The 24929-nt window shown below is 47.5% G+C and overlaps 2 protein-coding genes across 3 annotated transcripts in view; both read right to left on the bottom strand.

Annotated features, from left to right (window-relative positions):
• The window catches only part of LOC122379444 (focal adhesion kinase 1-like), a 109687-nt gene extending 91164 nt beyond the window's left edge, over positions 1 to 18523 (bottom strand). The window contains exon 1 of one of the 2 annotated variants that reach the window (XM_043361676.1): positions 18286 to 18523. In XM_043361676.1, coding sequence (XP_043217611.1) covers positions 18286 to 18290 — 5 coding nt within the window. In that variant the 5' untranslated portion in view covers positions 18291 to 18523. Of the gene's footprint in view, positions 1 to 7584; positions 7839 to 18285 lie in introns of those variants that run through there. The other variant, XM_043361675.1, reaches the window with a different exon arrangement.
• A 2582-nt stretch (positions 18524 to 21105) lies between these two features.
• Positions 21106 to 22800, bottom strand: LOC122379443. Its single transcript, XM_043361672.1, has 2 exons — positions 22408 to 22800; positions 21106 to 21978 (listed from the first exon to the last, which is right to left on the bottom strand). The coding sequence occupies exons 1-2, from the start codon at positions 22776 to 22778 to the stop codon at positions 21663 to 21665; spliced, it is 687 nt and encodes a 228-aa protein (XP_043217607.1). The 5' UTR covers positions 22779 to 22800; the 3' UTR covers positions 21106 to 21662.
• Between the last annotated feature and the right edge of the window lie 2129 nt (positions 22801 to 24929).

Below are 24929 nucleotides of genomic sequence, written 5' to 3'. Positions count from 1 at the left end.
GTGATACAATCTCTCCTTTCGTGGTAAAATCGCATGGCGGCATCCACGGCGTCATGAGCCAGAAGCTGGTCTGCCAGCAGCTGGACATCAGCAGCAGCCAATTGCACATCTGCCTGAGGTGTAATAATCTGGGACTTCGGTGGCAGACTCAGCCCAGTCGCGACCACAAAAGCCGCCCTTTGTCAAGTGGTGAGGAGAGTCATCAAGATAGCGGCAAGGAAACGGCACCAATCAATCCGCAAATTGACTCGAATTCCTACCAAGTCAGATAATAAGAGATCCCATATCATGGTTTACCGCTACCCGCCCTTTAACTTGGTTCTAGTGCCCTTCAAACTGAAAAAGACAACAAAACTGACGGGAAAGCAACCAGTTCGCCACCTTTCGCCTCACGCCAGATCGCGTCCACTGGTTGAAGAATGATAAGGGTGAGGTGGTCTGGTTGGATGGGTAGCCGTTCGAGCTGTATTATCCTTTGAACCGTCAAATCGGCCATGTATGGGCGGTCAGCCGCTCGAACTTGCTGGCCTTCGCCGCCGTCAAACATCCGGACAACATCCAGAACTGGAGCATGTTCAGCTGCCTAGCGATCCTCCAATAGAACATAGTGTCACAAAATACCGCCATCAACGTCAAGTATTACCGGAGAAACATACTGGCCAATGAATAGTCGGAGGCGCTCAACCAGACGGTATAGGAGGCCCTCCTATACCGTCTGGTTGAGCGCCTGAGGGCTCGGTTTCTGAACGCGCACTGATGCCTGATTCAAGCCACGCTGTCTTCATGCGGGACGGCGCGCTACTTAAAAGTCCCTAAAAGAACGGGAAGTGATGCCGATAGAACCTTCAATCATTCTGGGCTAACGCTTATGACTTGGAAAAAGTCGCGATCCCAATTCAATCGCAAACCTGTGGGCTCTTGTTCAGTATGTATATGTATTGACACCAAAAGCCTTCCACATATGGCGTGGCGATTACGGCTTAGGTGACTGAAGAGACGCCCGCCACAAGCACCGCCCAACCGCTGCCACAGGTTTAGACGGCGTTGGTCCGCATCAAAGCCAGTGTGCTGGAGAATACATTGGCTGAAATGCTCCAAAACATTCGCCACTGTGTTTTTATGAAAGGTGGCTACATGCTCAGTCAAAATAAAAGTACCAGAATGTTTTGCTTTTTAATTACAGCGGGAAGAAAGATGTCCGGATAATTTCGTTACACCCTCTGTAATGTTCAAGTGGTTGCTAAATTCGAAATCAGCTCCAAAAACTAGCCTAGAAACATGTTAAACTCGAAAAAGTGAACCGAGGTCATCAAAGGTCTTGAGCTGACCTGACCTTCATGTGACACCCACCCTAATGCATGGGACCAGCATCATATCACATATTTCAACGCTTGAAACCACGTAAAGACTGCAAACGCGCGGCTAATGCGAGCCGACATACGCCGAATCGCGATTCGGGCCAAACATGGCCTCGAGAAATAGGTCACAGGTCAAAGGTCATTTGGGTCAGGGTCATGAAATTTTCAGGGCAGGAGTAAAATTGATAAAATCGGGAGTATTGAAAGTTTCGTCGCGATCGGACGGTTTTTACGCGAGTTACTCACGAAAAACCGATGGGGTCCGCTCAACGCCTCCCCCTATACGGGCGAGGGAAAAGCGCAACCAAAAAGACAAATATGCACATGCGATAACCTATACTGCGAAAAAAGGTGCATCATTTTTTAACGTCGCCGACAAATTGTAATTACCCCAAGCTCAGGCAGATGTATGGTAGAAAATACCCCAACTGAAATACACTACGGCGGATATAAAATACCCTACGGCGGAGCTCGGTTGCAATTTGTAAATACGCGGCTGCGACAGCAGTAGTTTGTATCCGTTGCAGACTGCATTCAGAAACAGCTGGACGACCGTACGGACGACCACCTTGACGGCTTCATTGCGTTCTCCGACCGGTCGAGACGAGCCCATCGAGCGGGCAGAACCCGTGCGCGGTATGTATCGCTGCGATCAGAATTACTCGTGCGTGCGAGGGCGGCGGTGGTTTTTAACGACCATCATTTTGCGTGTTAGGCGGGAGTTTTACCAATACAGGTGGTAATAGGGAGCCATTATTGTCGATTACATCGCAACATGTCAAGAACCAGCGACGGGATGGGTTATAATGCGATTAGCTGAGATTTCGGCGCAGATTTGCACGTCGTTTGTCGATTGTTGTAGCTTTGTCGCTGTAGGGTGAGTTAACCGCTGTAACAGGAACGTAAATGACCAGCCCCACAGCATTTTCAAAGCTTTCCCGGACACAACTTTTGGCAGCGCGATTGGTTATTTTTGGAAAGCCGTCGCTGGAATCCTGTTTGAGCGTGCCAATGGATGTTCCAAAACACGAAAGGAGCAGGTGTGCTCAATCAGACAAATCAGACACCGGATCATTGGGTGGTCACTGGTTAGCTAGAGTTACATGTAAGGCCGATCACGGAATTCTATTGACGACACAGGTGATGTCCTTCGAACCTTTGGACATGGGACAAGAGGAAAGAAAGCGCTATGCCATGGCAAGGTCAGCAAAGCATCGCACATAGTTAGATTGAACAAATTTATGCGGTTTCTTGATTGTGATTTTTAGTTTTCAGGACAGCGAACATTACTTGAATCCATGACCGGTTTCCACCGGCGGTATATTGCAAACTTGCCTACCTACTTATTTTCTTGTTTCCGTTACCGGTCAGCAGACATGTGCTTGGATCCGGAAAAATGGATCTGAGATCCGATCCCATGGATCCCGATCCGAGATCCATTCAGATCATAGATCCAACCCCTCAATTTTGTCGAGAGATCTACTGGGATCATAGATCTGACCCTTCAATTTTGTCGCTAGATCCACTCGGATCATAGATCTGGCTCCCCAACTTTGTCGTGAGATCCATTGGGATCATAGCTCATAGGTGCTCAAAATGTTAACAACTTTCTTTCATAAGAAGTTATGAATACCAAAGTATGGTTAGAAACAAACAATCTTATACAAAGACCATATTAGTAAAGGCATCCAGTTACATTATACAGAATGCAAAATAAAGGAGGCTCATGATGGTCACAACTTAAGAGAATTGAGTGACATGAAGATTGTTCACAGTTCACATATCAACAGAAAAGTTTGCATTAACAATTAACATAGAGGTAAGTCAAAGTAATGACTAATGAACAATACATAACTAGGTACCTACCACATCACAATTCATGTTAGAATCTACATAATGATATTGATAACACAATCTCATTGATCTTGCATTAGACAACCATGAGGCTTTCCAGTTTCCAGCTACCACAATTGATTGATAAACAATAAAAGATGATACTGACACATGTGGCTTGGTTAGGTAAAGGTATTTCAATCTATTGAAAGAAATATTTGATAAAATAAACAGATATAAACAAAAGTATAAAAATATTCAACAGCCTGCGGAAGCGATGGGAAGCGAAATATCAATTGTAATGGCCTTGGATATTTACCGTAAAATGATTATTCAGTATCTAAATTGAACTCGTGACGTCATTTCAAATAACAAATGAGCTAGGCGTTCTACCTTCGAGTATAATGAAAATAAATAAAAAATCAAACTGGAAGTTCAAAAGTCTGGAGCCTTTTTTTTTAAAGAATGTTCATTTTTTCTGCCTCACATAATTTTACGATACGATTTTTTTGTGAATTTCATCTTTGTAGCGTTGAATTTAATGACGTAACCGTAAGCTGAAACGGTATTATATGGCCCTGAGCAGTGTGCGCCTTGCATCTTTATTTTATTCACTTTTCAAAAGAATAACAATATCTTACGTCATTAGTTTAAAGGGCCTATTACGGGGAATCTTTTGGAATCATTACGGGCTTGGTCAAATTAAGATTTTTCATTGGTCAAACGATAATGACGTAATAAAACCATATTACCAAAACGTGAGCTGTGAATTTCGTTTGTCTTTTTTTGGGAGGCTCTCTCATAACAAAAGCACAGCATGGCAGCATGGCACCACACGTGTGGCACGATGCCAAAAGTGGTCAAAAGTAGGTAATCTGAAGAAGTTGATGCCATTTTTGAACTTGTAATTTTATTAGGAAAGTATTAGAGGTTGGTTGCTATTCTTACTAAATCGAAATTGTGTTGCATCTACTAATAGCTCATATGAACATTCTAGATTGGGATTTCATACCTGGCAGAAGTGGATTGCTGGATTATTTTTAACAAAACTGACCTATTTGGCTTCCAGGTTTGATTTCCTAGCATCTGTCCATAGGCAGCAGAACAGGGGGGGGGGGTGGCACCAGGGTACAGTGCCCCCCATAGATTTTGGCATTTTAGCATTAGCCCTACTGGCGTTGCAGAAAGAATGGGACCAAAATGAAAATCTGCAGTGCCCTGCTGCCACTGCATCTGTCTGTACTGTTTGTTCTTTGAATTAAAGTGGCTGTAGCTTGTTGATAAGATTGTCATCAGTGCTGTCATGAAAAAGTTACAATTGGTCACAAAAAGTAGCAATATGCATGTTCTTGGTTTATTTTAAATGTAGTACAAATGTTGTTTATTTAAATTCAAATTTAATGATGATACCTAATGATCACAAGTGGTCTTAACCAATAACCATGTCCACAAGTGATAATTCTCAATTGTATTGCACTGTAAGGTGTACAATTATGTAGGATAAGGGTTTCATTGGCTACATTTTGTCGTGAGATCCATACAGATCATAGGTCCTCCACAAATTTTTGTCCGCTGGATCCACAGAGATCATTTTTTTTTTATTATAAATTTTGTCCGAACCTTTTGATGGGAAGGATTCACAAGGACAGAGCCACCGCTAAGCGAAGCTTGTTGCGATGACCCTGCCCTCTACCCTCCGATCGCGCAATTCCAGTTCTATGGCAGAATTTAGAGTCCAAAGTTTAACGTGCGCACAATGCCGCGCACGGCCGGTCCCCTCGCTGACTTCGCCTGGCTACGGCCTGCCACCAACCGCAACCATACCTGTCAGGAGGCCCATAAATGTCGAGCGCCCGTCGCGCTTCGAACCCGGACTGTTATAACCGGGAACGCGTGCTCTCACCACGCGGAGTCCAACGCTCTAACCAACTGAGCTACGGGACCGGCAAATCCGACCCCTAAATCATAGATCCGACCCCTAAATTTTGTCGAGAGATCCATTCAGATCATAGATCCAACCCCTGAATTTTGTCGAGAGATCCACTCGGATCATAGATCCAACCCCTCAATTTTGTCGAGAGATCCACTGAGATCATAGATCCAGCTCTCGGATCCAAGCACATGTCTGCCGGTCAGGCATTACATACTTCATTGATATTTTTGTATTCTTCAAAATCTTGAAATATATTCAAAGCTACATAAACTTTCAAAGTCAGGCAGAGTGAATACTTATAGGTATGGGAGCTAATCCAGACACTAAACTGTGAACTAGAGTCATTGCACAATGCACAAGTATACCTTGGTGCATATTCTCATCAGATTCTCCTTCAGCCGCTAAAATGTCCCTTGTCCTTCGTCAACGCGCAACTTGCTATCTGTCTCCGGTAACTTTATGTTCCTTCCGTGGCTGGCTGGCACATCTTCCTTGGTGTCTCACTAACCGTATGGCGTAGACATCAATTCGCCCACTAAAGGACACTTCAAACGGCTCATTAAGTCGTCCTTGTACGAACAACCCTCTCCCCTTCTGTCTTCCCAGCCCCTCTGACATCCTGCTCTTCCTCCCCCCCCGCGTCCCCTTTGCACGCGCCGCACCCTCCATTTCAATACACATGTTTCGTTGAGCGTCCCCTTGTAGGGTGCCGTATATGCAAATGGCATGCAATCGCGCATGAAATATTAACCAATCAGTCAATCGTGTCGCTCGATATCAATCAGCTGATGTGCAGGGAGTCAGGGACCGTGTCTTCTCGCTCAGCTGTCGTGTGAAACGGGCCCTAAGCGTGAGAACCAACCCCCACTGTGGCTCAGGGTGGGGTAACTCGGGGCGGGGAGGGGGCTGAGGGGCACAACGTGCACCCCACTTGCGGTGGCAACATTACTCATGGTATCTCGCAAAGTCTCCTTCAACCGTGACGATCTACGTAATTCAGAAGCAACAGCCACAGTCCAGGGAGCGGGCTACCGTGACGACTAGGAGTGGTTAGTACTTAGTCATGACCAAAAAATGTCCTTGCAATGTTCCAGCGAACTTGTTTATTTGACGTTCACAGTTGGAGCAACATAGGTGACTGTTCGGCTTCTAGATCGCCACCAGATCATTTCCAAACGAGGGTGTTGGCATTTATTGATCTCCCAGCGTCCAGCCCGGCCAAATAGGGCGACAGAATTATTGTCATTGAATCAGCCACTGCAGCTATCTTTGAACGCAGGAACTATCGTCACGTCCCGACCACTGCGGTTATAACTACCCTCTCTGTAGGACCACGGGTGTGGGGGCTTCCGTGCACAGAGAGTAATGGTCCCAGCAGGAGTATGAGTATGAGTGGACGGCGTGGCGGTCCACTTATCGTACACTATAAAGAGAGAAGTGTGGAATGATGATGAATTGAGTATCTGACAAAGGACTGTGGTATGGATACAAGTCACCCCAATTCTTCATATTATTCACATCGTATGTGGAGTATGAATACAATACAAAAATAGTATGCATTTAATGTAAAAATTATACCAGAAATGTAATATAATTCGAGCACAATAGCCACACATAAAATTCGATAAAATTGACCTAAATCTTCCACAAAGAGTCCACAAACCGACGATATATAGCGTTGCAACAACAACAACAACAAAAACAGAAAAGGTTCGGCAGCTTGCCTGGGCTGCCTGTCGCTAAATGTCACTGAGGTCACAGTTGAGGCGACAAGGGTCGATCGCGTGTCACCCGGCACTAACCTCGTGTCACCCGGCACTAACCACGCTCGGGGAGGGTGGACCGAAAGCAGCGGCATGTCCTCCCGTGTACGGCTACATAGATATGTGACCAAGTTATTACCATAAACAAAACAAGTCGCCCCATGGCCGCTGCTCGGGCTTTGTCTGTAAGAGATGACACTGTGTGGCAGATGACAAAACAATGTCTGCCCTTGGAGACAGCGGTGAGGAGGCAAAGGTATCTGCCGCGACTTTAATGACTACGTGATGCTATAGTTCAGACGACATGGGAGAATCGCAGCTGCAGGGTCAAGACTCCAGACAGGGACTAAGCACTATTGAACAGACGTCGATATCGGCATTTTATTTCCGACATGCCAAATAAATTAATCTGATCATTCAAAAACAAATATAGCTTATTACTGCAGGTTTGTGCCGCATCATATGCGGCTGTCTCCTTCATTTTTGTAGCTCCGCATTTTTTGAACTAATCCATTTACGTTTTCCGTAAAATTTCACAATGCATATGATAACAACAATAGACTTCAGGAGTAAGCCATTTCCACATCGTCATGATTTCTGAACAACATATCCGTTTCTATCTCCTCTTCAGCTCCAACCCTGAAACGATAACATAACAAAAAAACAACAAACCAGCCCTCTCTCGAGTTTCACCCACCTGAGTCCTCGTCGTGCGCGGGGCACGAGCAGACGCATGGCACCTTCCACTCCCCACTCTCACACGCGTAAACACACGCACACGCACCGCCCCACGCGCTCAGGTGCCGCCGGCCACTGACACGGCTCTCCCGTACGCGGCGCCGCCCCCGCCGCCGCCCCCGCTGAGCCGCCACCACCGCCGCCGGCTCAGCTGAGCGAATGCCGTCGGCCCTAGCTGCCCCGACGCAGCCCTTACAATAGGGAGCGGGAAGCAGGCGGAGGTCCACAAACTGGGGTGTTGTGGCGATAGCGAATAGATCAGGTCATCGAGAGCTAAGGTCTTATGGTCATCATGTTTTCTTATGCGTAACAACTGCAAGATAAGATCGTTCTGGTAAAATCATCAATAACAATTGTTCTCATCTGTGAATACCGGAAATGAATATGTTTTAAATGAGGTGTTTTGTTCACCACCATCACAAAATATGAGACTGGGATGCATGCCAATACTGGATTCAATAGTCGCAGTTTTTTATCTTCGGTGATCGACTGTAATTCCGGAAAGTTTGAGCGCCACTGGAATCGATGGCTCCCCTATGCCTGATCCGCCGAGCGGAAGGGAGCTCGATCACCGTGTGTGTACCTATCGATTTTGAGGACGGTGTCTGCTCGCTGAGCCCAACTAGCAGGTGCGTGCAAAGCGGGGGACGAAAGATGCCGTATAGTATCTTTCGCAACATTGCCCACCAGAGTAGCTTACATAGAGCAGTAAGCTAAAACAGAGCAGTACGTGAGTAGATAAATAAAGATGATCAGGATATCATAGTCCCGGTAAATCCAGTACCTATATTTTTGCACCAATCAAAACATTTCTAGGAATTAATAACACTCATTATTATTTTAGCGTGTTTGTGGGACTCAAAAACCAGCACGATATCTACAGGTAATTGTTTTTCTCATTCAATTCAAACAAAATGTTTTAGCGTCAATTTCCAAAAAAAGCTCCAGACCATAAAAAGTCGGACAATATCTGAAGATTTCAGAGTGACTACTGACTTGGAAGTCATTCGGAGCCACGAACGCTACAGCTAGAACAGTCATAAACCCCGGGACCCGGGGGATGCAGCGACCCCACCCTGCGTTTACCCCCTCTCCCCTTCCCCAAGGGACGGGGGGGGGGGGCGCAGTGCGTGAGCCAGTCACTCACCAATCGCCCGGGGCGCCGGACAGTGTTTATTTCTCGTTAGTCGTCCCTGCAGCGCCGCAGGCGGTAAATAGAGCTGGGCAAGTAACTGGATAGTGCTGGGCCAACGCTCCCTCCGTCACATGACCGGCAAAATGAGCCTTTTGTGTGGCTCCCGCCGTCCGTTTTCAAGTTACGGTAATGATGAGTGAACGGGAGAGAGTGACAGGAGAGAGTGATCGGAGGGGAAAGAGGGGAGAGTTGTACTGTAGCGTGGAAGGGGACGCCATTTGGTGAGCTCATAATACAGTGCGACACAGCGGGGGTCATACGCTGATGGAGGGGTGCTGCTAATGACAGAAGGCTTCAGAAGGGAGGAACAGGTGATTGGTTACACTCATGGCGGAAGGGGAGCTAAACATTGCCACCTTTGGCTCATTGAGAGGACCATTGTTACCAAATGGCATACAGTTTGCTGTGGCGGAGTTGTGCTGTGCTGTAGTGATGTTACTGTAGCGAGAAAGCGCTCCTCATTAACCATGCATGACCGCAGAGTTGGCTGGTGACATCACTCGTTCCAAGCCAGCCCCAGATGACTGTATGCATGGACTCATCGGCCACGTTTATTCCGTCCCGGCTGTCCCAATAAATCGACACAGCAGCCGCGCGGTCCAGTCACCACTCATGAATACGGCTCCCTGCAACATGGAGTCACCCCTCCCTTCCTCAGCTGTCTCGGCGAGGGAGAGACCAGCGTTCTCCAGCACAAGTGGTGCGCGTCCACTGGTCTCCGGTTACCAGCTGAATCACTGATGACGTCAGTAGTGGTGTCAGCAGAACAACATCGGGAGGACTATGAAGAGAAACGAAGGGTGGAGCATCTAAGGGTGAAAATGGAATGAGGAAATATAATTTTGTTTGACAACAGCGCTTTTATAAACAGGAAAAACAAACTGTGATATGTTATTCTTGTGGTTAGAGATGTTTATGCTGTCTTTCCTTCAATCAAATGACTCATCGATATCGATAGGTGTGACGGGACTACACCGAGGTTTTTCAAACAAAACCACTGCTCACATTGCTGCAAACACAAGTGACCTTTGACAGAAGCATGCGCCAGACATCCGCTTGATAATGGTGAAATTGGTGGGCAATAGCTTCCACATCGTGTCAGTCGACTTTTGCTTTTTCCTTTCTCACAAGCAATGCATTTCCGAGTCATGTTAATGAAGACTTTGCTGCTGCAGTTAGCAATGTCATGTTGGGTGAAAGCGACTCAGCGAAATAAGAAAATAAGCCCAAAGTGTATCAGTGTGTTCGTCAGCGAAATGTGTGCGCACTTTGGCTTCAACTGTTTAAATGAAGTAGGCCGGCGAATTGCTATCAGTTCAAAATTATTAGGAAAAAGTTAATTAAATCTTGCAAAAACGGAAAATCAGTCAAACATTTTATTCAAGTGAGTGCAAGCTCATCTGCTCCGATGTGCTCTCATTAGAGCGACCGGGTGTGAGGAAACAAAGCAAGCCCCGCACAGCGTTCGGGACGTCAATATAACGAGACACATTCATCAATCATTTCACTAACAGCCACCCCACTGCATGACTCGTCGACCGTTGCCCGGCATTTAGAACAGCGCTGATCGCTAAGAGGGGGACAGCGATCGATGCAGCCTCCCCACACACAAACCTCCCCCTCTCCTCTCTGCGACCCCCCCCCCCCGTACGCTCTGTTCCGGCCGGCCCGCCCGCACAAACGCACGTAGCAGTGATTCGCGCCTGCTTTTTGTGTCTCCCCTCCAGCGCGTGGTTCCTCCCTCCCCGTCAGCCATATGTGATATGGGAGCTTATGCCGTGCTTCCGGAGTGCTGCCGGGAGCCGGAACCGTTAGCGGGCTTCGTCGCTCTCGACACGACGCGACGGTGTCGATGATTATGGACCACCCACGATACTGCTGTATCGATTGCTCATGTAAATAATCGATAATCGGCATTACCAGCATTTGAAATTACGGGGTAAGTTGCGTTAGTGTATTATTTGGTGAAATACATTTTCAATGCTCTTTCAGGACCCTTTATTTAATTTTACTGAAACGATGGATAGAAAATAGTGGTTTCCGGCTGTTTGCAGGATAGTTTAACCTTCTTTACTCCATTATCGCCTTCTCATTCGACCAAAGTAAGTCTAAACGACGACAATTGCGCATATATCTATAGCCAAACAAACTAAACTGAAGTCCTTCCTCGCAATGCTGAGGTCTGAGGGCCTTACAACGATCTATTCAACCATTTCTGACCTTGCACACTGCACAGTCTAACGGCTCTCCACCGTTTCTTGGCACCGTTCCCTCGCGTCGGCACGCTGGCAGAGAGTTCGAACCAGCGTCGTTCTCGACGATGGGAGCCGTCGGACGCCAGCTGCGGATCGTGACCTCCAGCCAGCTGCCGACGCTCGGCTCGCTGACGATTTCGGACGTGAAACACGCCCTGACGCAACTCCAGCTGCCTCCGATCGTGGCGCACCCGAGTTGGACGGGGCGCACCGTGCGGCGCGGTAAATACATAGCGGCGCACCACGCGGCGCGGCAGAGACTGAAGCAGCAGTGGTGTGAAACGTGGCGCGCCCAATGTGGATTGGAATGCCGAGAACTTGGGATGGAATGATGGTTTTTGATGATGTGTTGGACGTTTGGGAAACATCCATTTTAGTGATTCTCTGGTACGAATCAAGCTTAACCCTATTAGTGGCAGGGGGGGGGGGGTTGTTTTCATCCACCCCTCAGGTTTTTCGGGAATATCTCCGAAACCGCTGAAGCTACGATGTTAAAATTTTCTGACTTTTCCTAAAACTAAATTGGGCACATTCCCTGAAAATTTCAAGTTCATAACCTTACCAAGGGCGGCTCCAGAGCATTGGGAATTTGGGGGTCCTATTCGTGAAGCGAGTCATTTGGGCGAAGATCACGATGCTGATGTAGGTATTATAACTGTATGCACCAGTTTTACGAACAGTGAATGAAAGGTATCATGTGATAACATATACAAAGTTATTGTGCATCCTCTTTTGACACGTTTTTGCTATAATAGGCGGATCCAGGCGTCCAAAAGGGGGGGGGGGGTTCATACTGAAATGTACAGTACCATTTGATGAGCGGTTTCGTAGTATCATTGCCAGAAAGCGATCAAATGCACCATATCATGTATTTGTGAACACTTACAAGCGATGTTTTCCCCTAAAATCATAGGCGCGTCCAGGTGCTGAATATTGGGGAACAATTAGTAATTACATCTGTATCCGCCTATGATTTTTGAAAATGCATGTTTTTAGGATCCATGCGAATTCCTGGTTCATTCGATCGGCAAAAGTTGCGTTAAGATTGGTTCAGAAACCTGGCCGTGATAAACAGTCTAAAATTTATCTGCAATTTGCCCGTTTTTACCCCCCTCTACCCCCCTATTGACATTTTTTAATTTTATTTTTTAGAAATGTAGATCACGTTGAGCGAAATCGAATGCCGTTTGAATTTTGAAAATCGGCCCGTTAGATCTCGAGATATCAGGGGGGGGGTCGTAAACAGCCCCCCGTGCCACTAATATAGGGGTAGCCAGAAGCCTGCCACTAATAGGGTTAACTAATGTGAATGGATTATTTTAGGTGTATAATTATTACGGTGAAATACTGGTGCTCTTGCAAGCAGCAATGAAAGGTATCCTCTTTCCTTACAGAAAGATTGAGCTTCAAGCTATGAAAACAGCTTGCAAATGAGCTTGGCCGACCCTCTATCCACTTGTTGCACAAAGTGCCACGCCAGCTTTTCACATTGTTCCCTGCACTGGCTAAATAAATCTTCTGATTCAACTCACATAATGGCAACTCTAAAAAACATCGTAACGGGTAGGGCGCTAAATGTGAGAAACTCTTGCGATACTGAGTGACGTTGCACGTCTCGTTGCATTTAATGAAAAGCGAGGCAGATTAACGTACCAGTCAACGAATAACGATATGAACACTGCAATTTACAAATAGCAAAGTTGAGTGTCCTAACCATCGAGGAGCACCCCACATTTAGCACAAGAATAATTCTGCCACCATCGCCGTTTACTGTAAATGTTCTACAACATCACGTGACTGACGGGCGTTGGCGCTGATCAGGTCACGTGATTCTGTGACCGAGACTGCAGCCTAGCGGGGCGGAGCGTGTGATGTGACGTTTAGAGGTGTGTGGACAGCGTGTCCAACATGACAGTAGGGAAAATCTCTCCACTAATTGTCACCGTTAATTACTCTGCGCCGCTGTTAAGGAACGGAGTTCACACCGATGTATTTCTGGTGTCAGCGCACGAAAGAAAATGTTAGGAAAGCTGAAGATATGAAATGGTGCAGCGCCCTGCAAAACTCGCACGAAAGTGTGCACCTGAGACTTGTGAGCGCACTAAGCTTGACGTGCAAGGTTCAAAGCTGCTAGGATGTCAGTTGCGCCCACTGTAACACTAGCAGGTGCATTGCAGCATCATAAAGCACATATGTACATTGGACATGAATATAGTATTGACAGTATCAGTCATCAGAATCGATATAGAGATGTCACGCCGGCTGTAGCGCTCATGCATGAGTGATAAAGAAGCTATATTTCCTGCACTGAGCCGTGGGAACTCGACCCCGGCTCATTCATGCACGTCGCATGCATTCAGAACTATGTGTGAACTGTCAATCATGCCCTGGAATGGATGACGTTCATGACAAACATCTGTTTCTTTCACGACAATTGACTGCTGAATTCAGTCTCTCTTTCCGATTCGTGAGAGACTCGGACACATCATTTGAAAATCCTGCTGATTTGCAGGTCGGAGGCGGCAAATACAAAGAACACTGCAATTGAACGCCCTAAGCAAGTACAATGGCAAGGCTGCGGGGTCACGATGCTCCATCATTTTCACTCGGTAGCTCACGAGTTTTGCGACCTTCTGTGCCCTTCAGGTCAGTAACCTGACCACCCTAACTCGTGCATTTTTGACGAGCGTATGAGGTCGACTGAACCCACCACAAGCCGTTACGACCCAAAATGACGCGTGATTGATGGGTGGCTGACGTCACAGCTGTGACGTCACAGGTCTGAGGTCCCAATTGGCACGTGGATACAAGAATAAGGCCGCGTGGAAAAAGCAGAAGGGATCCCAATGACGCACGAGTTTGCGCTGTTCGACGAATTTAAAATAAGCGAGATTAACAGACGAATGATAATTGAGCACATTGAGACACCGCACACCATAAGCTACACACATTGTGCAGTGTGCAGTGTCCCTTCTCTGATCAAATACTACGAATAAATCTGCAACTTCAAATGCGGAAAGAGCAGATATAAGAAATATTTTGAACTGATCTGCACGATCAAATTCGATTGAATCTGCACTCCGTACCAATAAAACATGATGGATGAAACTATTCTATATCTAATCAAAATAGCATAAAGCCATACATTCAATGATGGAAGATATTGTTCAGCAGTGCAGCCTAGAAAATGTTATATAGTTATTTTCAAGGGACAAGCAACACTACATACCAACGCCAACTAAATGGCCTATGGCCCCGCATACCATAAGATGTGATACAAAGTCTGCGACGGAAGTGTTGTGATTGAGGTGATTTACTAATGGGCAGTAATCGCCACGCCATGTGTGGATCGCCCATGATCGTAAATACATACATACATACATACATACTATCTAGTCTCACTACAGGTCTGTGGCTGTCCCGTGACCTGCGAAACATTCTAGCAGCCGAAGTTGACGGGTGCAGGAGTGGAGGAGAGAAAGAGAGAGAGAGAGAGAGAGAGAGAGAGAGAGAGAGAGAGAGAGAGAGAGGGGGGGGGGGCGGGACCGGGAAGGAGAGAGCGGTAGCCCAGGTGGGATGAGGGTAGAGGAGCTGTTGTGGTTGGCAAAAGCGGTGTGTCGTGTCGACCGAACGGCGAACGACAGGCAGGAAAGTTGGGTGACGAATTGGGAAGACGACACAGTCAAATCAAATTTGCACCCTCATATTTTATTCTTCGTTGAAAATTGGTGTAAGGGGTTGTGATGGGCGGGGAAGCCAGCTGTGGCAAGGATTTTTTTTCTTCGAACAACGGTTTCCGAGATATAGCCTCGGGCAATTCCTGGAGTTCGCGCTGCAGCCCTATGTTTGGCGGCCTATAACTCAGAAACTATTGGTTTTTTACGATAAAAACTTTATATGGTTCAACTCACAATCAACCAAAAAACATTTTGGCTATCTCGGATTTTCAATTTTTGAAAATTTTGATCACGTGACCTTTTGTCCTATTTTTCGAAGAGTGACCTTGATATTTTCCCCACTGAAAGTTGCAATTTTGTCTGATGACGATTAAAGCCTTATCGATTGTTATTCATATGCGATAATAAAAAAAGTGGTTATCGCCCTGCGTTGACCTTAGGTCAGGTCATTTTTATGACCTGTCCATTATTACGAGCGGGAGCGACAGCGAGATCTCGAGAAGAAAGCAAGATAGCGACAAGCGGTAAACGGTAAAGGGTACACACGGATAAGGTCTATAATTTTTACTGAGGTCATTTTCAGGTCAGGTCAAAGATGACGTCACAGGAGCTAAAAGGAAGTCAAAATAGCGGCACTATACATACATATGAAGTTTTTCTCGAATAACTTTCAAGGTATCCCAGCTAGGAACAAACTAATAGCACCATCGTGATCCTCTCGTCGATCCGCATCGAAACATATGTATGTTGACCTCGAAAGGTCGAAAGGTCAAAAGTTGACCTTAGATCACGTGACCTAAGGTCAACTTTTGACCTTTTGACCTTTCGAGGTCAACATACATATTTTTCGATGCGGATCGACGAGAGGATCACGATGGTGCTATTAGTTTGTTCCTAGCTGGGATACCTAGAAAGTTATTCGAGAAAAACTTCATATATATGTATAGTGCCGCTATTTTGACTTCCTTTTAGCTCCTGTGACGTCATCTTTGAACTGACCTGAAAATGACCTCAGTAAAAATTATAGACCTTATCCGTGTGTACCCTTTACCGTTTACCGCTTGTCGCTTTCTTGCTTTCTGCTCGAGATCTCGCTGTCGCTCCCGCTCGTAATAATGGACAGGTCATAAAAATGACCTGACCTGAGGTCAACGCAGGGCGATAACCACTTTTTTATTATCGCATATGAATGACAATTGATAAGGCTTTAATCGTCATCAGACAAAATTGCAACTTTCAGTGGGGAAAATATCAAGGTCACTCTTCGAAAAATAGGACAAAAGGTCACGTGATCAAAATTTTCAAAAATTGAAAATCCGAGATAGCCAAAATGTTTGATGGTTGATTGTGAGTTGAACCATACGAAGTTTTTATCGTAAAAAAAAAACAATAGTTTCTGAGTTATAGGCCACCAAACATAGGACTGCAGCGCAAACTCCAAGAATTGCCCGAGGCTATATCTCGGAAACCGTTGTTCGAAGAAAAAAATCCTTGCCACAGCTGGCTTCCCCACCCATCGCAACCCATTAGACCAATTTTAAGCAAAAAATAAAATATGAGGGTGCAGGGCACTTGTCGATTTGTCGTGGAACGCCCCAGTCACAGTCCTAGGCACGCATAGCGCATTTGAAAAGTGGGCGACTGTTTCTTGGCTAAGCGAAATGTAAATGAAATATTGTTTAACATTTCATAAAATTTCAATACTCAACATGTCTGTTATGCCATGCAACAACTAAAATTGCATACGCAGAATAGAATACCTATATCTAATGAAAATGAATATATCTCTCTCTCTCTCTCTCTCTTTCTCTTTCTCTCTCTCTCTCTCTCTCTCTCTCTCTCTCTCTCTCTCTCTCTCCTCTCTCTCTCTCTCTCTCTCTCTCCTCTCTCTCTCTCTCTCTCTCTCTCTCTCTCTCTCTCTCTCCCTTTCCCTTTCCTCCCGTCTCTAACGTCTCTCTTCAGTCCGAGTGGAAAACCGTGATAATATTCATCACCATTGACTACCATTGCCACTAACTAATGGCGATCATTTATTCCTACCGTACGGTTGCCAGAAGATAAATCGGTACAAACTCTCAGTAACGGGGAAGAGGATTAGGCAATCTGTAATGGTAGCATGCAGTGGGATCCAGCAGAGTTAGCTGTACGAAGACGGGCTCTTCACTAGCATTGCGGCACATTTTGAAGGTCCAACGGCGGGGGAGCATGAGCGAGGGGAGAGAGAGAGAGAGAGAAAGAGAGAGAGAGAGAGAGAGAGAGAGAGAGAGAGAGAGAGACAGACAGACAGACAGACAGACAGACAGACAGACAGACAGACAGACAGACAGAGAGAGAGAGAGAGAGAGAGAGAGAGAGAGAGAGAGAGAGAGAGAGAGAGAGAGAGAGAGAGAGAGAGAGAGAGAGAGAGAGGAGAGAGAGGGAGAGAGAGAGAGAGAGAGAGAGAGAGAGAGAGAGAGAGAGAGAGAGAGAGAGAGAGAGAGAGAGAGAGAGAGAGAGAGAGAGAGAGAGAGAGAGAGAGAGAGAGAGAGAGAGAGAGAGAGAGAGAGAGAGAGAGAGAGAGAGAGAGAGAGAGAGAGAGAGAGCGGAGGGAGCGGAGGGAGAGGGACAGGGAAAGGGACGCGAGAGGGAGAGGGAGAGGGAAAAGGAGCGGGCGAGGAAGAGGGAGAGCGCGAGCTATCCTCCCTAAAGTTTCTCCCGGCTGCAACACTGCATCTCAGACAAACGCCAGCCTGACATGTCATGGCTGCATTTACATTATCCCGCCTCACACATGCATCGTAGCGCAGCGAGCAGACCTGAGGTTATATTGACGGCCTAAGCCAGGCAGGTCATGCCACCAAAAAAAAAAGAGTGGATGCCGCTAAGCCACCGCCCATTTCCTCACGCTGCGACACACCCATCCCCTTCTTGGGGAGGGGAGGGGGCTGATGGGAATGAGAGCGTCCCTGTAACCGCTCAGCTGATAAGGTGACCGCGGTGATCGCGGCTGTGACAGCGGGGACCACAATGTCACCGGATAGGCGCCGGAATATGCCGGTGACGCCGGGTCACGGGAGGTCAATGGGACACATGGGGTCACATGAGGTCAGAGAGGTCATGAGACGTGTGCGACTTTTCCCGTAGGGTGTGTTGTAATGAGACAATGGCATTAGGGCCGTAAGATAATGAAGGCGATTATGGTGATTGTGTGGAACTATGAGCTAGCCATGATTATCAATCGCTTAGCGCGTGAAAACTTGTTTTATTTTTCAAATGCATGGCAGTTTTTGATGCAGATGATAATGATTGGCTTTGGTGGCGTGTCCAACCTCTGAGGGTTATATGACGTCAGCATGGCAGTTTTTGCTTTTTTGTTTATAAAATATAGGCTGCATCGCAGGGTGCAACGATCAGTAGCCAGCAATTTTCAATACTGCAGGCGCAGGTACTCAAGCAGCCCGCGTCATCCTGTTTTACGTCACCATTCATCCACCGGAACTGATCAATTTCAGCGTTTTAGTTGGGCTAGATTGATCACTTTTTATGGTACTTACTTCATCTCTGCACGAAGACCAGAATCTGTCTTGTCTCTTCACCGCTTATCCAGAGACCCTCCAATCCAACCTTCCTCGTCCTCTAAAACCACCGTGTAATGTCCTACTAGCACCACCACCTTCTCCACTTCACCACCGCACATTGGGCCAGGCACCGCCTCCTTCATGAACTGAATGCTGAACGGGCGAAAGCCGGGGATGTTACGGGTACCGATGCCAAAACACCGCCCTGCCCTGCCAAGCAGCGCGGTGAGTCACTCAAACGCCCGAGGCCATATGACGTCACAGATCGGAGTATGATAGTAGCGGTCGTAGAAGCGTTGGCTGGTGGATTGAAGAAGTTAATTGGCGAGGTTGGAGAGTTCGGAATGACGTGATGTTATTTACGCTGTTTCGGGGTTGTCTTATGAAGTGCAGCCGAGAGGCTCCTACGACGAACGAATGAGTAACAGATGCGAAAGAAGGGAGAGAAAGGAGGGAATGAGAGGGATACAGAGAGAGAGAGAGAGAGAGAGAGAGAGAGAGAGAGAGAGAGAGAGAGAGAGAGAGAGAGAGAGAGAGAGAGAGAGAGAGAGAGAGAGAGAGAGAGAGAGAGAGAGAGAGAGAGAGAGAGAGAGAGAGAGAGAGAGAGAGAGAGAGAGAGAGATTTTTTCCAAAGTGACATGAATATTTTTACAATGATAATAAGATCAATACCTAATTGATCTAGTTAGGAATAACATATTTAGTTATCACTTATTCAGTTGCTTTTATTATCTCTCTTCCAAGTGGAACGCAAGGCATGCAGGTGGAAGATAATTAAGTAGGTACTGCTTCAAGTGTCCGAATGAATTGGTGCACCAAATCGAAAACCACGCAGTACAGGATCCAGAAGTTATGCCGAATTACTGGGAAATACCTGCAATTTAGTATACTGGCATCTGTTTTATTTTTGATGTATCCGTCACTATTGTGTTTGCGTTTCGCTGGGACCGGAGTCTGACCCCCGACACGGTGTGCCACAGCGGCAGAGATCGTCCCGGTACAGGACGGGTGTCGGGAGTGCCCCGTTGCGGGACAGGCCGCCCTGCCCCTCAAACGGTCATCGCACAGAGGGTGTGGTCCAGGCGAGGACCATGAACGTTTCCTCCATACAATGTGTGTTCGATTTTAACCCTCGCCCTGGCAGGGCATTTTTCATAACACGGCCTGGCAGGGGGGGTCGATGCGACCCCCCCCCTCGCGATTGGCTCCTATGGTACCTAGAAGCACCAAATTTGGTAGGTAGGTGAGTCCCCCGGAGTTCTCGCCCCTGTGCAAATTTGGTTGCTCTAGGTCAATATTTAGGGGGGTTTTGGGGGGTATAAATGTAAAAATTTCGCTAAAAACAGGTCAAATGTTTTTCGCTTATAACTTTTGATCTAATTAAGATAGAGCAAAAAGAAAAGCACCAGTGAACTCAGCACGTCAAGGCGCGTCGAAGGATATACTTTTTAGCTTGCTTAAGTGTACTTAAAGTTTTTCTTAATTTTTAAGTAAACTTTAATTAATCAATTAAGTTCAACCATAGACCTCTGTATACATGGACTGGACACAGAAAATCCGGCCATGACCACAACGGCCCTAAAAGTAAATGCTTATAACTCGAGAGTCAGTTTACCTATGACATCCATTTTTTCACCGCCGCATAGCCTCATTCATTGAAAATGATGGGGATCATCCGCCGAACCGATGCGGTGTGATGGGGGAGCACCTGCACGTGGCGCGTGAGAGATGTTTATGAAAATGGCGTGACAGTATCTCGGGAACGGCTGGGCCGAATGAGTCCAGATTCGGAACACAGCCAGGTATAACCCATTGGCCAATCACGCATGTTACAATTTTGAGGTGCCGATGCACGTGCGCACGTGCACACCCCTTTTCTGTATCTCAGAAACTACTCGTCCGATTTTGCTGAAATTTGATATATAGCCGGACACTAAGCAACCATTGTTGGTGCACACCTCAAACATGGGGTGCAGCTGCACGTGCGCACGTGCACACCCCTTTTCTGTATCTCAGAAACTACTCGTCCGATTTTGCTGAAATTTGATATATAGCCGGACACTAAGCAACCAATGTTGGTGCACACCTCAAACATGGGGTGCAGCTGCACGTGCGCACGTGCACACCCCTTTTCTGTATCTCAGAAACTACTCGTCCGATTTTGCTGAAATTTGATATATAGCCGGACACTAAGCAACCATTGTTGGTGCACACCTCAAACATGGGGTGCAGCTGCACGTGCGCACGTGCACACCCCTTTTCTGTATCTCAGAAACTACTCGTCCGATTTTGCTGAAATTTGATATATAGCCGGACACTAAGCAACCATTGTTGGTGCACACCTCAAACATGGGGTGCAGCTGCACGTGCGCACGTGCACACCCCTTTTCTGTATCTCAGAAACTACTCGTCCGATTTTGCTGAACTTTACTTTTTAGCTTGATACTCAGCAAGCATTGCTGGTCAACATCTCGATTTTGGAATGACTTCGCACGTGCATTCGTGCACACTCCCTGTTGTGCCTCGGACACTGAGTGTCCTCGCCTATGCTTCTAGTTAGAAAATGCTTTAAATGATAGACTGAGACATTGACAGCTGATTTCTTTCGCTTAACGTATTTGTTATGAGTGCGAGAGGATAAACAAGATAAATTTAAGTCAAATTCTTGTTTTTTAGGTTTACTGAATGTTTGTAAAGCATAGGAACTTTTACACTCCTGGTTCTGTATTTGTAATAGGCTCTTATTTTTATCACCATTTGATTCCAATACCATTGATTGTCATAAAGAATGTAGGATAAATGTTGAGGAGCTTTATTCTCGGAATGTCCTGTTTCGGTCACGAAAGGACTGTTCGCTCGTGCGACAGTCTCTGTTCTGCATCCGGGCAAAGCCTTATAAGAGGCGACCTCTGGCGACATTCAGCTATTGGGGGGTGGCGTGAAAACAAATATCATATAACAACAACGGGTAACATATGAACATCTCTTCGGGACTGTAGACAACATATTTCACTATTACACTCATCACAAAACGCCTTTCTAACCACCCCTTGATGCATCGCATGGCACGCAGCTCTCGCGACTCGACCCAGGAACGTCCTTCGCCAGGGGCGAACGTTGAAGACAGACGCGCGGCAGTCGGCGAATGTGGGGCGCTGGAATGCATCCGCACGGAGAGCCAACGCGCGGTAGCGGCGGCGGCGACGGGAGTCACGTGCGTTACTTGCAACTTCTGTCAAGAGCGGGAAGCGGCTGATCACAGGACCTGCCCGCTGACGGCGGGACAATGTCACACACACATCCGTAAGCGTACGATAACGACGGCGCTCTCGACCACCACACACTCACTGCTGTCACTTTGCACCGCTCAGTTTTCTCACTTTGTTTTCAGTCTGATCACGTCGACGCATGACTACCGGACTTGAAGATCGCCTTTTACTTGAGTGAACAGCACTGTTCACTTCTGTAGCGTAGTTGGATGTGAAGACATTGAAGAGTGCGCGCGCCATCTGTCCATATAATGGAAGAAAGCTGTGGCCTCTGGCGCACTGGAGGCTTATCAGCCGGCTGTCCTGCTGAGCGATGGAGGTGGAGACGTGCTCAAACGTGGAGCGTGGTTCGGAGCAGCCGAGAAGGGCGCGCCTCGATGCCTCATCCTGCATCAGCGACCTGTGAAATACAAGGAAAGAACATTGAACTAACATACTATGATACATGACTACTGATTACTAATTTGCATAACCCTGTCGTGCAAAGGCAAAAACGTTAGGGTGACCTCTAACCTGACGTAATGATCTCTGACTTGACTTAATCGTTTTTGTCTTTGCACGGCAGAACTGTAGCGTATTAGACAAACACTTTAAAGCAATTATAATGCAGGTATAATAAACGCTACAACAAGTTCAATTTAGATTACAATTTAATACAAAAGTACTGTCACCAATCATGTGTCGACTTATTCTAAAATTAGCTGATGCACAGGTTCTGTCTGCCACCGAGCCAGAACTCAAAGTACCTAATATCTGACAGGAAAATGACCAAAAGTTCAAACTAACTCAGACAAATTAAGCATATAAACAACTGAGTGGTAGTGCTTACCTATAAGCGTGGCAGATGTTCATCGACAAGTCCACGGTGAGCTCGGAAGGGCAGAGCAGGCCTCCCCGGTTCAGATGATCAGTGAATGTCTTCACGGCTTCTGTTAGTTCGGGTGCTGTTTCTGGTTGGCTGTCTTCCGCATCGATTCGTACTTCTTGAACCTGGCTCGGCTCCTTGTTGACCAAGAGTGCGTGGCATGCATGGCACTGTCTCCTCTTCAGCGCTGAGCGGGCGAGGTAGCCAGCCACATGTGTGATGGCCTGCTCTGCTCCCTCCGATAGAGGCTCGTGCTCCGCGCTGGCAGCGTACTCCGCCAGGGTCTCCGCCACCTCAGCGTCGTCCTGCTGTCGCTGTTGACGTGCCTCCGCCATGACAGCAGCCACTGTGCCGAGACTGTAGCCCAGACGAGACTTTTGACCCGGATGACTGCTTCCCCTTCGAAAAATTGTCTGACGCTCGCCCAGAAGTTTCCGCCAGCCAACTTCCTCAGGTAGCCGAAACGGCCTTCGATCCTGTCCGACTGTATTTTCCCCAGAAGGACATAGTCGATTACGTCACCGTGCTCTTCCAGCAGGTAGCGGGCCACGCCGACTAGACCTCTGCAGGTGTAGATGGCGGCCTGCGATGTGTCGACAGACATCTTCCCGCCTCCTTTCCTGTTCTGCCAGACTCGCAGCATAGCTGCAAAGGCAGCGAGGAAGTCCAGGCCCGTGCAGCTTTCCTCGTTCCTGGGTGGGGCCCTGAGAGGGTCACGCAGGCGCACGTGCGTGAATGCCGTCTTCACATTCACAACGCTGAACCACTTCCTGAGCATCTCGAGGAATTCGGCCGTCTGTCCGAAGTCGCGGTACTCGTTCTTCTGGCTGTAGTATCTGAGCGCTGCCACAGTCGACTCATGGGTGGCTGCCACAGCCAGTTGAACGTTGACGCGCTCAATGCTGGTGGGGTTAAGTACCCGGTCTGTCAGTTTGTAGGCCATTTTGACCTCTTCTCCCATCTCCAGCTTGTGCAGCTGTTGCAGGTGTTTGAACTGGGCCTGCACGGCCATCTCGAGGCCTGGAGGTGTGCAGACGAGGGTCTTCTTGTTCATCAGATTGAAAAAGAAGTTCTTGTACAGGTGCACGCTGTCGTACATGGTGTAGACTCTTGTTTGAGCGTTGAAGGGATTCACGATGTACTCCGGATGACGCCCGTCTTCACCGAGCGAGTTGTGAAAGGCTTGGTTTGTCCGGTGTCCGTCGGTGGTGCATGACACGACAGTGAACCCTACTTCCGTCAGGGTCTTCAGCACCGTGAAGAATATGGTGCGAATGTCTTCGGTGGTGATGCTGCATACCGGTGACATTGAGATGGTGTCCTCGTACGTGCCAGCCACAGAGGAGATGAGGGTACAGAAGATAGTACTGGCGACACCGTCTTTGCTCTCACCAAAGACGCGCCCTCCAGCCACTTCAACTGCTCGCGCCGTGTACACTTCATCCATTGCCAGATTGACCAGTCTCTCTCTCTTGGTCAGTTTTTCGATCCTCATTTGGAGATACTTAACTGTGCCGATCTCCAAACCCTCTCTCACGCTGAGCGCGGATGTGAGGCGTCGGAGGGTTTTCTTGTGCGGCAGGAACAGAACAGAGCAGCTACACAACTCTTCGTATAACTTCGGGCTGGTTCTGTCCCACACTACAGCCAAACTCATCAGCGCTTGACTATATCGCCGTCTGTTTGCTGGGACCGAGGCCAGGCGTAGCTGCTCCGCGACGAACTGACAGATGGTGAACTTATCACCACTGTCGGCTTCCGCTGCTAGATCCAAAACGCTGGCAGCAGAGGTCATCAAGTCCTTGGCAGTGATGGTGAATGACTTCAGGCGAGCAAGCACGTTCAAGACCTCTGTGGTGCTTTGGAATTGCCCAGCTCTTGCAGTTAACCCAGAAAATTGCTGAACAGAGATTTCAACACCTGCTGCGTGTGCCCGAAAGTGAAGATCTTCATATACCGTTAGGTTTCTGGTGATGACCGGGTGCCCTGACTTCTCATCCAGCTGCTCTAATCGGACGCTCAGTACAGACTCGACTCCGGCTGGGTGTGACATCTTCACTGTCGTGTACCCTGAAGGAAGCGTTTCGTTCTCGAGCTTGGTATGCATGTCCTCCAGAGTTGAGAACTTCTCCGCCTCCATCATGTCGGCGCACTGTTGTTGCAGTTGCACTTCGGCAACCTGCCGTCTCGATGATGCTGTTGCCAGCACTGTCGTGCGCTGCCGCTGGGCATCGTTGAGCGGGACAGGACTGAAAGAAAAGAAAACAAAAGAAATTAAGACACTGGCCTCCTCGCTCGGTCGGTGTACCTAAATTAATCACACTTTACCTAAAGCTCATAGCAAATTTATTGCATTCCATGTTATTTTGACCAACGTTCAATGCATAGTTGACCTCAGGTCAACGGTATTTCAAACCGGAATGCGTGTTTCAACACTCGGGTGGGCTTAGTATACCGTTGCAAGTAGGAATTTAACCCGCGCACCT

This window comes from Amphibalanus amphitrite, unplaced genomic scaffold (assembly GCF_019059575.1).
Source record: "Amphibalanus amphitrite isolate SeventyFive unplaced genomic scaffold, NRLGWU_Aamphi_draft 000078F_arrow, whole genome shotgun sequence".
Classification (NCBI taxonomy): Eukaryota; Metazoa; Arthropoda; class Thecostraca; order Balanomorpha; family Balanidae; genus Amphibalanus; species Amphibalanus amphitrite.
Note: the sequence above shows the minus strand (reverse complement) of the source record. Positions and strands in the feature narration are given on the sequence as shown.